At 62.7% G+C, this 12,969-nt stretch overlaps 1 protein-coding gene across 2 annotated transcripts; it reads left to right on the top strand.

The window, feature by feature from the left end:
* The first annotated feature begins 1,127 nt into the window (after positions 1–1,127).
* Positions 1,128–12,968, top strand: LOC111939982 (alpha-2-macroglobulin-like protein 1). 2 transcript variants are annotated; one of them, XM_086864688.1, is made up of 36 exons: positions 1,128–1,382; positions 1,799–1,988; positions 2,318–2,480; positions 2,740–2,792; positions 3,419–3,439; positions 3,538–3,691; positions 3,813–3,894; positions 3,979–4,087; positions 4,169–4,283; positions 4,862–4,971; positions 5,075–5,239; positions 5,349–5,576; positions 5,881–5,938; positions 6,187–6,332; positions 6,530–6,679; positions 6,841–6,948; positions 7,159–7,246; positions 7,395–7,587; positions 7,737–7,962; positions 8,101–8,227; positions 8,457–8,578; positions 8,746–8,797; positions 8,991–9,065; positions 9,204–9,380; positions 9,508–9,589; positions 9,681–9,837; positions 9,946–10,020; positions 10,205–10,361; positions 10,558–10,775; positions 10,865–11,080; positions 11,151–11,269; positions 11,352–11,442; positions 11,584–11,652; positions 11,739–11,841; positions 11,978–12,019; positions 12,458–12,968. In XM_086864688.1, exons 1-36 carry the CDS (start codon positions 1,198–1,200, stop codon positions 12,475–12,477), a joined length of 4,446 nt encoding a protein of 1,481 aa, XP_086720814.1. In that variant the 5' UTR covers positions 1,128–1,197; the 3' UTR covers positions 12,478–12,968. The 2 variants fall into 2 exon arrangements, with proteins under 2 accessions (XP_086720814.1, XP_086720813.1); XM_086864687.1 differs by having other exon boundaries at positions 1,152–1,382; positions 7,446–7,587.
* Position 12,969: the final 1 nt, after the last annotated feature.

Here is a 12,969-nt window from a genome sequence, read left to right as displayed (position 1 = left end):
CTGGTCCTCCAAGGCCTGCCCTGCCTGGCTTTGGCTGCCCAGCCTGGCACAGCTGCTCAGGGCAGCACTGGGTCCCCATCCCAGGAGGGGTTTCACAGCTGTGTGGATGTGGCACTTGGGCACGGGGGTCAGTGCTGGCCTTGGCAGCACTGGGGGAGCTGTGAGCTCCTTGTGCCACCCAGCCACGCTGGGATGGCTGGCAGGGCACTGACCCTCCCGCCCACATCCTGGCAGGACAGGATGGACTCGGGCCTGTGCTCCTGCCTTGTGTCCTTGGGGTGGCAGGTCCAGCCCCCTCCAGCTACCCACAGCCTGTGGAGCTGCTCCAAAGGGCAGGGAGGTGGGCCGTGTCCAGCAAAACCTGAGCTGGGCAGGTATGGGGACAGAGCTGTGGTCAGCTGAGATCCCATGGGAAAGATCAACCCCCTCCATGGCTTCCCATGAGGCCCTGGCACAGGTGCCCAGAGCAGCTGGGGCTGCCCCTGGATCCCTGGAAGTGTCCCAGGCCAGGCTGGATGGGGCTTGGAGCAGCCTGGGACAGTGGGAGGTGTCCCTGTCCATGGCAGGGGTGGAAGTGCTTTAAGGTCCCTTCCAACCCAAACCATTCCGTGATTCCATGGTGGCCATGCCCTCAAAAGGAAGGGAACTGCAAACTCCAGAGCAGGGGATTGCTCAGGACACTATGGGGCTGCTGTGGAGCTCCTCAACTCACCCAGATTCCCAGCAGGACAGAGGGAAGCAGCTCGGCCCTGCTCAGAGGGGTGTCCAGTTCCCATGTGTGGAATAGCAGCAGACGAAGCGATGGCACATCCCAACACTGTTCTGTTCCTGTGTCCAGATCGGATGAACCTGGAGGAAACTGGGAAACAAGCCAGCCTGGGCCATGTGATCAGCCCAAATCTGGTTAAATTTCAAATAGCTGTAAATTTTCCTTTTCTGAGAAATCACCCCCAGCTCCCAACCACTCCTCATCCTACTTTCATTTACCATGTGTTCCCACTGCCTCCTGACACCATTTCCCGGCAAACCTGTGCAGAGGTGGCTTCAGCCCCAGACTGGAACTCCAGAGACCTTTCCCAATACTGCAAACAGCCCTGGGATCCTTGACCCCTGGAAGCTGTGGGCAGAAGACAAACATTGCCTGGATTTATCTGCAGGTGCCCAGGGTTCCTCCGCCAGCCCCGGTTTCCTCACTGGATGGGACACAGAGATCCCATTTCAGAGCCTGCAGCAGATCAGACACAGATCCAGAGCGATCCAAGACCCACAGGAGGAGGCTGTGGCTGTTCCAAACATCCACATCCAGCTGGAGACATGATGTCTCCAGCCCTTCCCATCCTCTTCACCATCCTGCTTCTCTCAGCTGGGGCCTCTGCAGCACCGTAAGTCCCCTCTGTGTCCATCTGTTCCTGCTGGGGCGGCTTTAACCTTGGCTCCCTTGCAATTCCTGGCGGGATTCAATTCCTCCTGTGCCTGCTGGCATGGTTTAGGCTCAGCCTCTTGGCAGTTCCTGGTGGGACTCAATCCCTCCCATGCCCTGCTTGCTGCCCAGGGTGGGCACACTCAGGCTGGGGGCTCTCCCTGCCCAGGGGCACCAAGGACAGAGGGCACTGGTGCCTCTGGTGCCTCTGAGGAGCTGTTGTGCCCTCACCTGCAGCGCTGAGCTGAGGAGCCAAGGGCAGCCCAGAAGCAGGGAGGAGAGGCTGGGGGGGTTCCTGTGCTCTCAGGGGCTTTTCCAGGTCTCCATGGGTCCGTGCTGGCTGTGCCTCACCCCCAGGGCTCTCCTTGTCCCTGCCAGGAGTTATGTGCTGGTGTCCCCGGCCGTGCTGTACCACCCTCACCCTGCCACGCTCTGGCTGCACCTCGGTGACCTCCAGGGGCCCGTCCAGGTCCATGTCCAGCTGCAGAGGGACAGCGGGACCCTGGCCACCACCCTGCTGAGGAGAGAGGTCCTGGAGCCCCATCTGCACCTGAACGTCACCTTCCCTGTGAGCATCACCCCAATGTCACCCCAAACCAGCTGGGAGCAGGGAGGGGGGCCCTGGGTGGTCTCCAGGCCGTGTCCATCAGCCCCACACAGGACTGGAACTTCCCCATCTTGTGGCAGTCTCATCCCTCTCGCTGACAGCTGAAGTCAGCCGCTTATCCCGTGGCTGGAGTGATCCTGTTTGCAGACCTGCAGGGTGCTGGGAGGACGTTTCTTCCCAGCCCTTGGCTCGGGGAAGGTGTTCCTGGGGGTGAGGAGTGCTCTGGGTCACCAGGAGGGAGCCTGGGCACTGTCCTTGCCCTCACCCCGAGCCTGCTGTTCCCCCTGCAGGCTCCTGCCCCTGCCAGAGGGACGGAGGAAATCGTGGCCCTGCACGTCTCAATCCAAGGGGAGTCCCTGAATGTCTCCGAGTCGAAGAAGGTGATGCTGAGAGCTCTGAGCCCCGGGATCTTCATCCAGACGGACAAGGCTGTCTACAAGCCTGGGCAGGAAGGTGAGGGGGGCAGGAGGGAACACTCTGCCCTGGTGGGGAGAGGAGTGAGGAGGCCCAGCCTTGCTCCTGCACTGCCTGGAAGTGGGAGGGATTATCCTGGGATGTCCTGGAATGTCAGCACGGGCGAAGGGCAATGACAGGACTCACTCAGGAGGTGCTGCTTGAGGGGCAGTGCAGGGCTCAGGGTGGATTTCCATCCACCTTCCACGGGGAATTCTGCTCCCTTCGGATGAAGCCACTCCTCCGTTTCCTTTCCCAGTGAAGTTCCGAGTTGTCTCTTTGGATAAAGACCTGACCCCCAGCAACCAGAAGGTGAGAGCAGGGCTGGGGCATGGGGAGGTGACCCGGGCTCCTTGCAGTGTCCCAGCCAGCCGTGGGAGAGGTGTGGGAGTCACCTTTCCCCATGGGAATGCTGCCCTGGCCGGCCCTGCCCGGGGAGCTGCCCCCGGGGGCAGGGATGCTCTGTGCTGCTCAGGGATGCAGCAGGAGCAGGACACAGAAAGCAAGAGGGCACGTGTGACACGGGAACGTGCCCACACCAGCTCCCAGTGAGGGATGCAGCCCTGGTGAGTGGGAAGTGGGGAATGTGCTAACATCCATCAAGGCATCAGACACCAGGAATTCCGGCAGGCTCAGCCTCTGGCACCCCTGAGCAATCACTGGGGTCCCTGGAAGTGCAGGATGTTCCCAGATTAAAGGGGTTCTGGACCCTTCCTAAGGCACTGGGAGGTGCCAGCTCTCTGTGCCATGCTGGCAGTGCCCTCTGCTTATCCCTGCCAGAGCCAGGCTCAAAATCCATCCCAAAGCATCCTGAGGGCTGGGAAGTTCACAGCATCCCACAGAAAACCCTCCCTCTACCCCATCCGTGGCTGTGCCCACCCTGGTGAGACCCCAAGGAATGGAATTGCTCTTCTGACCATCCTCTCTTTGCCTTCCAGCTGCCCCTGGTGTTTCTGAAGGTCAGTTTGGCACAGCCAGGGGCTGGGGTGGGCCCAGAGGGCCGGGAGAGGGGACACAGGACACAGCCAGGGGCGCTGATCCCGTGTGTCCTGAGCAGGATCCCAGCGGGAATCGCATCGCGCAGTGGCGGGAGGTGACCCCTCGGCAGGGAATCGTGGATTTGTCCCTCCCGCTGGCCTCGGAGCCGGCCCTGGGCACCTACACCATCAGCGTGGAGGGGAAAAGCAACTCCTTTAGCGTGGAGGAATATGGTACACAGGGACTGGGAAGTGATATCCCATGGACAGCAGGTCCTGACCCCCTCCAGCCACCCAGGAGGTGTTGTCACTGTCCTGGGAGTGACCACCCTCTGTCCTTGTGCCTGTCCACCAGTGCTGCCCAAGTTTGAGGTGACCATTCATGTCCCCACGCTGTGGGAGAAGGACGAGAAGTTCCCAGTGGAGATTTGTGGGCGGTGAGCTGGGAACAGGGAACAGGGGGGGATGGGGGGGATGCAGCAGGGCCCCCCCAGCACAGTCTCTCCACTGTCCCCACACAGCTACACCTACGGGAAGCCTGTCCAGGGGAAGGTCCAGGCTGGCTTGTGCCTCAGACAGAGGCTCCGGTATCACCGGAGGAGGAAGAGCTGCACCCAGGTTACTGGGCAGGTGAGTGTGGCTGGGACCAGGGGTGTCACTGGGACATTCCCTTCTTGGGAACGCTGCTGACCGGGTTGATCTTCCCTCCAGACGGAAAAGAACGGCTGCTTCTCCACAGAGGTTCCATTGGCTGCCTTCAAAGAGACCATCCCGGGGTTGAGGAAGGAACTTGAAGTTGAGGCGTTGCTGGTGGAGGATGGGACAGGTGGGGATGGTGGTGTGGCCATCCCTGCGTGCTCCCAAGGGATTGGTCTTCTCCAGGACACCCAAAAGCACTGCTGGGATTTAGGGGTGCACATGCAGGGATGGGGTTTGGGTGGGGGTGTGAGTCAGGTCAGCCTGGCAAGACTTGGAATTCCAAGCAGAAGGAAAACACCTTTCCAAGATCCAGCAGCTCTGCCAGCACTGGGAGCTGAGTCCTGGCAGTGCAGAGTGCTTGGGTTCCCCCAGGCTGGTGGGACTCATCCCTTGCTTGCCACCTTGAGTGCCTGGCCTGGCTGGAGAGAAAGGAGAGCTGGGCTTGTCCCTGTGCCCAGCAGCCCCAGGGGGCCTCTCATGCTGGTGAGGAGCCTTTTCTGAAGTGTCAGCCCCCAGCTGCACCTCGTCTTTAGGTCTGAAATATTCCACAGGATTCTGCTGCTCTTGTAGGAGATGCTAGCTGTGCTGGGAGCTGCAGGAGGAAAGCCCAAATGTCCAGAGACCTTTTCTCTGTGGGGACAGGGGCACTGGCCGAGCTAAGCTGTGTCCCTGCAACACCCTGAGCTCCCCACTCGCTCTCCACAGGGCTGGAGATGAAGAACACCAAGAGCTGTGAGGTTTTACCCGAAGAAGTCACGGTCACCTTTGAGAACCCTGATCACGTCTACAAGCCTGGGCTCCCCTACACAGGGAAGGTAAGGGAAGCTCCCCCCTCCGTGCAGGGCTCACCTGCCCCCTGCTGCTCCCAGCCCTGGCTGAGCCTCAAAGTGCGCTACCTCCCCTTCCCTCCTGGCACAGATCCGGCTGCAGGGAGCCGATGGCTCTGGGCTGCCCCAGAGGCAGATCCTGCTCTCGGTCAGGAACCAGGGAAAAGAAAAGACACAAAGCTTCCTGACAGATGGCTCAGGGAGAGCCTCCTTCCAGCTGGACACCTCTGGCTGGAGCGACCATGTCTCCTTGAGGGTAACGGCCCCACCCGTGCCAGGGTCCCAGAGCTGCTTCTCCAGTGGGGCCCGGAGCTGCGCCAACCTCGGGGGCTGCTGGTGGATTCACCCCCTGATTCCCACCTCAGGCTCAACTCAACCAAACAGCCGAGAGCTGGGGGAAGGACTCAAGAGCTCCCAACAAAGTTGCCTCTCTGACAGTCATGCCCTACTCCTCGAAGAGCAGGAGCTTCCTGCACATCCGAGACCCCGAGGGGGAGCTCCCCTGCGGCCATTCCCAGCTGATCCACGTGGATTCCATCTTTGGAAAGGAGGCTTTAGGCAGTGAGCTGAAGAACCTGGATCTGGTTTTCATGGTTAGCCCCGGCCCAGGGAGGGAGGGCAGCAGGAATCAGGGTGGTTTTGTGGGAAGGGCCACATCTCCCCATGGCGGTGTCCCCAGGGACAGGACAATGAGCAACCTGTCCTGGAGAGACCGAGGGACCTGTCAGAGGGACCTGCTGCTGCTGTTTGGCCTGTGCCCCCATGGGAGATGTTGGGAGGCTGGAGACTGGGCATGGCCAAAAATCATCCCAGAACTCACACTGTGGGTCTGTCCTCCATCAGGGCACTTTGATTCCACACTCAGCATCCATTTTATTCTCACCCCCTCCCCTGCAGGTCCTGGCCAAGGGGACCATTACCAGCATCTTCAGGAAAGAGGTCGCTGCAGAGCCTGGTAGGTCCCATGGCACAGAGGGAATGTGCAGGGCTCTGCTCCCTGGGCCTGCTCCTCACAGGACCATGGAATGCTTTGGGTTAGAAGGGGCTTCCAATCCCATCCCATTCCACCCCCCTGCCCTGCCTAGGGGCACCTTGCAGTCTCCCAGGATGCTCCAAGCTCTGTCCAACCTGGCCTTGGACACTTCCAGGGCTGGAGCAGCCACAGCTTCTCTGGGTAACATCTCCCCCCTTTCCATGGCCCAGGACAGAGGGTCTCCCTCTCCCTGGAGCTGCCCATCGGGCTGGAGCTGGCGCCCATGGCCAAGCTTCTGGTCTACGTGGTGCTGCCCAACGGTGAGATGGTGGCTGACTCCACTGAGCTCTACGTGGCCAAGTGCTTCCCCAACCAGGTGAGAGGAGTTGGGTTGTCTATGGGTGCCTGCCTTGGGATCCATCCTGCTCCAGGTGCATCGCAGTGTCTCAGTCTCTCAACCCATTCCCTGATCCCCAGACCCTGTGAGGAGAGCCCTCCCTACCTGTGGCTCGGTCCTGCCCCTCCACAGGAGGTGACTGCCCTCTGCCCCTGTCCCCTGATGTCCCTGTGCAGGTGAAGATGGCGTTTTCAGAGGCCAGGGCCCTGCCTGGGGCAGCGCTGAGGCTGCAGCTGGGGGCTGCCCCGGGCTCCCTGTGCGCTGTCCGAGCTGTGGATCGCAGTGTGCTGCTCCTGAAGCCCGAGGCTGAGCTCAACGCTGAGGCTGTGAGTGCTGGCCCTGCCTGGGGTCCCCCTGCAGCCCCAGGAGCAGCCTGGGCTGGGGTGACACTGGCTTAAGTGTCCCTCACATGAACCCAGTGCTGTGGTGGCTCCCAGGCAGAGCCCTGTGCTCCAAAAATTAGGTTTCTGCACTTCTTTATTCCCAGGTCTACAAAGCACTGCCTGAGTTCAACTACCCCCACAGCATCCAGGATGAACCATCCTGTGACTTTTACTGGTGGGACTCCAAGATGGAAACCTACAAGTTATTCCAGGTGAATACACACCTGCACCTCCCAGTTCCTCCCCATCCAGGAGCCGCCCGTGCTCCTCCCAGGCGCTGGGAAAGCCACACCCGTGGACTTTCCTGCCAAACCCAGGCTTCTTCTCCACTTGTTTTTTGTAGCCCTGGGACTGCTCACAGCTGGAATGGGGATATTCCTCCTGCTGGCTGTGGGAGGTGGACAACCTCTGCTTTTTCACAGGGTGCAGCACTGAAGCTCTTCACCAATGCCAAGACCAGGGAGGATTGCCCACCCAGGCTCCCCATCGTTGGAATGGCAGGTCCTGGAGGTGAGCACAGCCCTTGTGCTGGAAAGAGCAAAGAGCTGGTGGCCAGTGCTGGCTGCCGTGTCCTCAGGGGGCTTGGAGCCATCCAGGAAATGCCCTCAGTATCAAAGAGGATGGAAAAGGATTTTGGTCACCCTTGTGCTGCCTGCAGGTGAGGTCCAGCTGAGACCTGAGACCCCAAGTTCTGCTCTGCCTTTTCCAGGAGTGGCAGTAGCACCCCGTTTTGCGTTGGAAGACATGGTACTGTTCAGCTCAGGCAGTCCAAACGTTGAGGATGGGGAAAAGGCCGCAGCACCCCGAACATATTTCCCAGAGACGTGGCTGTGGGACCTGGTCCCTGTGGGGTGAGAGAGGACGGTTCCTAAGGGAAGGGAGCTGGGGACCACAGGACTCCTCCTCCCTGTGGAATGGCAGCAGCAGTGTCACAGCGGTGACACTCAGCCAGTGCCACCAGCCGTGGTGGGGTGGCCTCATGATGTTCTCCACGCCGCAGGGAGGGTGGCTCTGCTGAGGTGACGGTGACAGTGCCTGATGCCATCACAGAGTGGGAGGCTGGGATGTTCTGCATGGCCCCGCAGGGCCTGGGGCTGTCCCCTGCTGTCACCCTCACGGCCTTCCAGCCGTTCTTTGTGGAGCTGGCGCTGCCCTACGCCGTGGTGCGCCACGAGACCTTCACCCTCAGGGCCACCGTCTTCAACTACCTGCGCCAGTGCCTGAGGGTGAGCGGGGACGGGCAGGGGGCCCTGGGGTGTGGCAGGGGCTGATGGAGCTGTGGCCATACTCTGGCAGGTTCAGGTGAGGCCCAGGCAGGTGAGGCCGGCTCTGGGGTCTGACGGAGCCATGGCCATGCCCTGCAGGTTCAGGTGATGCTGGCAGAGTCGGCGGAGCTGGAGGTGTCACCAGGTGCAGGGGACACCTACAGGGGCTGTGTCTGTGCAGACGAAGCCAGGACCTTCCAGTGGGGCGTGAGAGCCACCAGCCTGGGTACAGAGCTGCCACCACCCACCCTGCTGCCCAGAGACCCCCTCAGGGGGTGGGGTAGGGTGGGCAGGGAAGGCAGGAACCCCACGGCACCCGGGGAGTTCTCCTTCGCTCCACTCCCACCCTTCCCGGGTACCCCCAGCCCAATCCAGCCAGCCCCACCCCAGGCCCAGGGGGCTGTGCTCAGGTTTGGGGGTTCCCTGGGGACTGAGGGCCATATTTGCACCTGCAGGGGAGGTGAACATCACCGTGAGCACTGAGGCCCTCAGCTCCACAGAGCCCTGTGGCAACGAGCTGCCCCTGGTGCCGGCCCAGGGCCGCGTGGACACCGTGATAAAGCCCCTGCTGGTGCAGGTCAGAGGGTTGTGAAGGAGGAAAATGGGATGGATTTGGGAGCAGGGTGAAAACAGCCCCTGGGGGGCAGTGGGAGAGCACCCAGACATGAAGCCAGGGGTGACCCAGGGGACAGGGGGACAGGCACGTCCCTCCTCCTGACTGACTCTGCTGCTGCTTCCTCACAGCCCGGGGGGATCCTGGTGGAGAAGGCTCACAGCTCCCTGCTCTGCCAGGAAGGTAGGACTGGCCAGGGGGACAGGCACTGCTGTGGCATGTGGGCCAGGGCTGCTTGGCCATTGGTCACAAGGGCCACCAGCCCAGAGGAGCCAAGGGCCAGGGTGCCTGAGCAGGAACAGAGTGGGTGAGGCTGTCACAGGACCCACTGGGAAGAGCTGGGCATTCCCACTGTCATGGCCCTCTGTCCCCACAGGTGCTGAAGAAGTCTCCTTAGAGATTCCTGCAAACATCCTGGAGAGCTCCCAGAGAGCCCACATCACCGTGATGGGTAAGGGCTGAGGACCACGAGGGACAGCCTGGGTGCAGAGGTCCCCAGGCTCAGCAGGACGTGGGACCACCTGGAGGTGACACGGGACACGGGTGCTGGTGGCAGGGGCACAGCTGATGATGTGTCCCCCTGGGCCAGGTGACATCCTGGGCAATGCCCTGCAGAACCTGGACAGTCTCCTGGCCATGCCCTACGGCTGTGGGGAGCAGAACATGGTTCGCTTTGCCCCCAACATCTACATCCAGCAGTACCTGGAGAAGACCGGGCAGCTGCTGCCAGACATCCGTGCCAAGGCACAGGGGTTCCTGCAGAGCGGTCAGTGGGACCCTGACACCCCAGCTGGGAGGGACATCACTGTCCCCCAGCCCCCTCCCCACTCACCTGGCTCCCCTGGGGTGCCCTGGGCACAGACACAGCGCTCTGTCCCCATGTCCCCCCACAGGGTACCAGCGGGAGCTGCTGTACAAACACGACGACGGCTCCTACAGCGCCTTTGGGAAGAGCGATGACAAGGGCAATACCTGGTGAGGGCTCTGCAGCTGCATCCAGGGCTCCTCCTGCCACCAGGGAGCCCCAGTGCTGACCCTCAGCCCTCCCATGTGTCCCTGGCTCCAGGCTGACGGCGTTTGTCCTCAAGTCCTTCGGGCATGCCCGGGCCTACGTGGCCATCGAGGAGCGGCACATCACGGATGCGCTGCGGTGGCTGCAGCAGCACCAGAGGAAGAGCGGCTGCTTCCGCAGCGTGGGCAGACTCTTCAACAACGCCCTGCAGGTGGGGCAGGGGCTGGGGTGGGGACCCTGAGTGTGGTCTGGGCAGTGGGGGTGTCCCTGTGCTGGTGTCACAGCCCGGCTGGATCAGCGTCCCGCTGTCCCCTTGCAGGGCGGTGTCTCGGATGAGCTCTCACTCTCGGCTTATGTGACGGCAGCAATGCTGGAACTGGGGCTGCCCACGCTGGTGAGGATGGACCCTTCTTCCCCACAGGGACTGGTGGGGTGGGGATAGCTGCTGGGACAGGGGATTGGCCATTCCAGGCCACCTCGCAGCCCAAACCGGGCACAGTTGGTCACACTGGGCAGCACCGGGGTCTCTGAGTGAGTCCCATGCTCTGGGCTGGCTCCTGACTGCACTACCACGCCAGGAGCCGACGGTGAGCGCAGCCCTGAAGTGCCTGGAGGCTTCTCCCACGGACAACCCCTACACACAAGCCCTGCTCGCCTACGTGTTCGGGCTGGCGGGGCTGCGGGAGCAGCAGCAGGCACAGCTACAGCGCCTGGCCCAGCACAGCATCAGCACAGGTACGGCCCAGGCAGGGGCACCATGGGCAGTGCCAGCTCTGAGAGGGCAGGTACGGCCCAGGCAGGGGCACCACGGGCAGTGCCAGCTCTGAGAGGGCAGGCACGGCCCAGGCAGGGGCACCACGGGCAGTGCCAGCTCTGGGAGACCCCAGCCCAGCCAGCAGCAGGGGCTGAGCTGCTGCCCCTTCTCCCCCAGAGGGGCAGCTCTACTGGCGGAGGAAGGGGCAGGCTCAGAAGGCCTCGGAGCCGTCCTGGGCCGCGGCTGCGCCGGCCGAGGTGGAGATGACGGCCTACGTCCTGCTGGCCTACCTGTCCCAGCCCTCCGTGTCCCCTGCTGAGCTGGGGACAGCGTCCCAGATCGTCCGCTGGCTCTGCAAGCAGCAGAACCCCTACGGGGGCTTTGCCTCCACACAGGTGCTGGCCCTGGCCCCAGCGGCTGCTCCAAACCGGCCCCTCCCGGGAGCCGCACTCAGGGGTGACCCTGGCGCTGTCCCCGTGCACAGGACACCGTGGTGGCCCTGCAGGCCCTGGCCAGATACGCCACCCTGACCCATGGCAGCAACGGGGACTTCACGGTGACGGTGACATCGCCCACGGGGAGAGCGCAGGACTTCGTGCTGGACAGCAGCAACCGGCTGGTGCTGCAGCGGGCGGCGCTGCCCGAGCTGCCGGGCACCTACGGGCTGCGAGCCCGTGGGCAGGGCTGTGCCCTGGCACAGGTGGGTACAGCCTGGGCTCCCTGGCCCTGGCCCTGTCCCCTCGCTGGCCTCACCCCGTGCTGTCCCCCAGGTGACCCTGCGCTACAATGTGCCCCCTCCTCCCAGCACGGGGGCGTTTGAGCTGCGGGTGGAGACAGAGCCGCTGCCTGGCACACAGAACCCGCGGTTCCTGCTCCGCCTCTGGGCACGGTAGGCACTGGGGCTCTCCCGGGTGTGGGGAGGACAGGGAGAGAGGATTCCCCAAGCCCACCCCAGGGCTCTGTCCTTGCAGGTACAGCGGGGACCGTCCTGTCACCAACATGGTTGTCATCGAGGCCAAGCTGCCCTCGGGCTACAGCCCAGACAAGAAATCCGTGGTGGAGGTGAGGAGCCCCCCACTCCTCTCTGGGATACCAGAGGTCAGGGTATCCCCCCTGGGGGCTTTGGGACATGGAGGGACACCTGCTTGGGGTGCTGGGCACCCATGGAGCAGCTGTGGCCCTTCCTGAGCTGTGTTCCTGCAGCTGAAGAGGCAGAACCTGGTGAAGAAGGTGGAGGTGCAGCCTGACCAGGTGACCATTTACCTGGAGCAGGTGAGATGGGGACAGCTGGAGCCCTGGGACGTTTGGGGTTTCCCCATGGTGGGTGGCTGCACCTCTCCCCTGGGCTGTCTCCACAGCTGAGCAAGGAGGAGGAGACCTTTTCCTTCCGAGCCCAGCAGGACTTCCTGGTGAGCAACCTGCAGCCAGCCACCGTGTCCCTGTACGACTACTACGAGACAGGTGAGCCCTGCAGGGCTGTGTCCCCTGGCCCTGCTGCCACCCCTGCAGCCACAGGGGTCAGTGGGCTCTGGCTGAGCTCCCAGCTGCTGCTGATGAGCTTTGGCTCGTTAAGGGAGCAGCTCCTCTCCCACTGCAGGTGACCGTGTGGATGTGGCCTACACTGCACCCCCCAGCTCAGGTAGGGGCTGAGCCTGCCAGGCCAGGGGTCACCCCACCCTCGGGACCCTGATGGGGACACAGCCACCATGAAGGGCCAAGCTGGGCTGTGCTGGGCCCCGGGGGAAGGAGGGCAGGAAGGAGGGGGCAGAGGAGCCCATCCTTGCCCTGATTGTTGGGGATTTGCTGGCCAGAGCTTGGGGGCAGAGGTCAGGGAGGGCCCAGGTGTCCAGGCTGGGGGTGCAGGGGCTGCTGTGCCTCTTGGAGGGGGATCAGTCCCCATCAGCCCTGGCCTTCCTGCAGCGACCCCCTGGAGCTCCACACAGGGTTTGGGGTCACACGGGATGGGACACTGAGCTCCAAGGGATGGGGCTCAACCAGAGGGTCAGGGGTAAGCCAGAGTGGTGCTGGGGGTTGTGGGGACTCTCCTCTCACAGCACCCCTATATTCCATCTTGAAGAGGAGAAGGAAAACGTCTAACTCAGCCTGGAGCCTGGCAGCCCCTCCCTGCCCTGCCCCAGCTCCTGTGGACAGCAAGGACAGGGATGGCTGAGGGTCCCTGCTCGTGGCCATGGTCCTGACCCTCCACGGGGGCAGCAGGTGGCCCAGAGACCCTCACTGGCCCCCAGCAGGGCCCCTCTGCATGGAGCCATAGCTGGGTCTGGATCTGCAGCCAAGGGGCTCCTGCAGGCCCAAGGACACACATGGCTTCTCCAGCTCTGCCACTTGATGGACTTGGCTGAGCAGCCACAGTGGGAGCTTCACAGGGACACCCCTGGGCCACCTCCTGACACCCCTGCATGGACACTCTGAGGTGCCACCTCAGCCCCCTCCCCAGCACTGACACAGTGCCAGTGTCACCACGAGGGACTTGGGGACACTCTGAACTCCCAGCACAAAGCAGACAGGTGCCTGCTGGAGAGAAGCTGGGACCCCACTGCCCTGGGTCTAAATAAAGCCGTAGTCAATCAC

The sequence above is a fragment of the Cyanistes caeruleus genome, chromosome 27 (assembly GCF_971803275.1).
Source record: "Cyanistes caeruleus chromosome 27, bCyaCae1.hap1.1, whole genome shotgun sequence".
In the NCBI taxonomy this organism is placed as follows: domain Eukaryota; kingdom Metazoa; phylum Chordata; class Aves; order Passeriformes; family Paridae; genus Cyanistes; species Cyanistes caeruleus.
This window is presented reverse-complemented; position numbering and strand designations above follow the sequence as displayed.

Bases quoted from the DNA above. Each gene is read 5' to 3' on its own strand.
- LOC111939982 (XM_086864688.1), top strand. From the start codon at position 1,198: ATGGGACACAGAGATCCCATTTCAGAGCCTGCAGCAGATCAGACACAG. The intron at 7,588-7,736 runs GTGAGAGAGGAC...TCCACGCCGCAG, and splicing joins TGGGACCTGGTCCCTGTGGG to GGAGGGTGGCTCTGCTGAGG. The intron at 10,362-10,557 runs GTACGGCCCAGG...CTTCTCCCCCAG, and splicing joins CCAGCACAGCATCAGCACAG to AGGGGCAGCTCTACTGGCGG.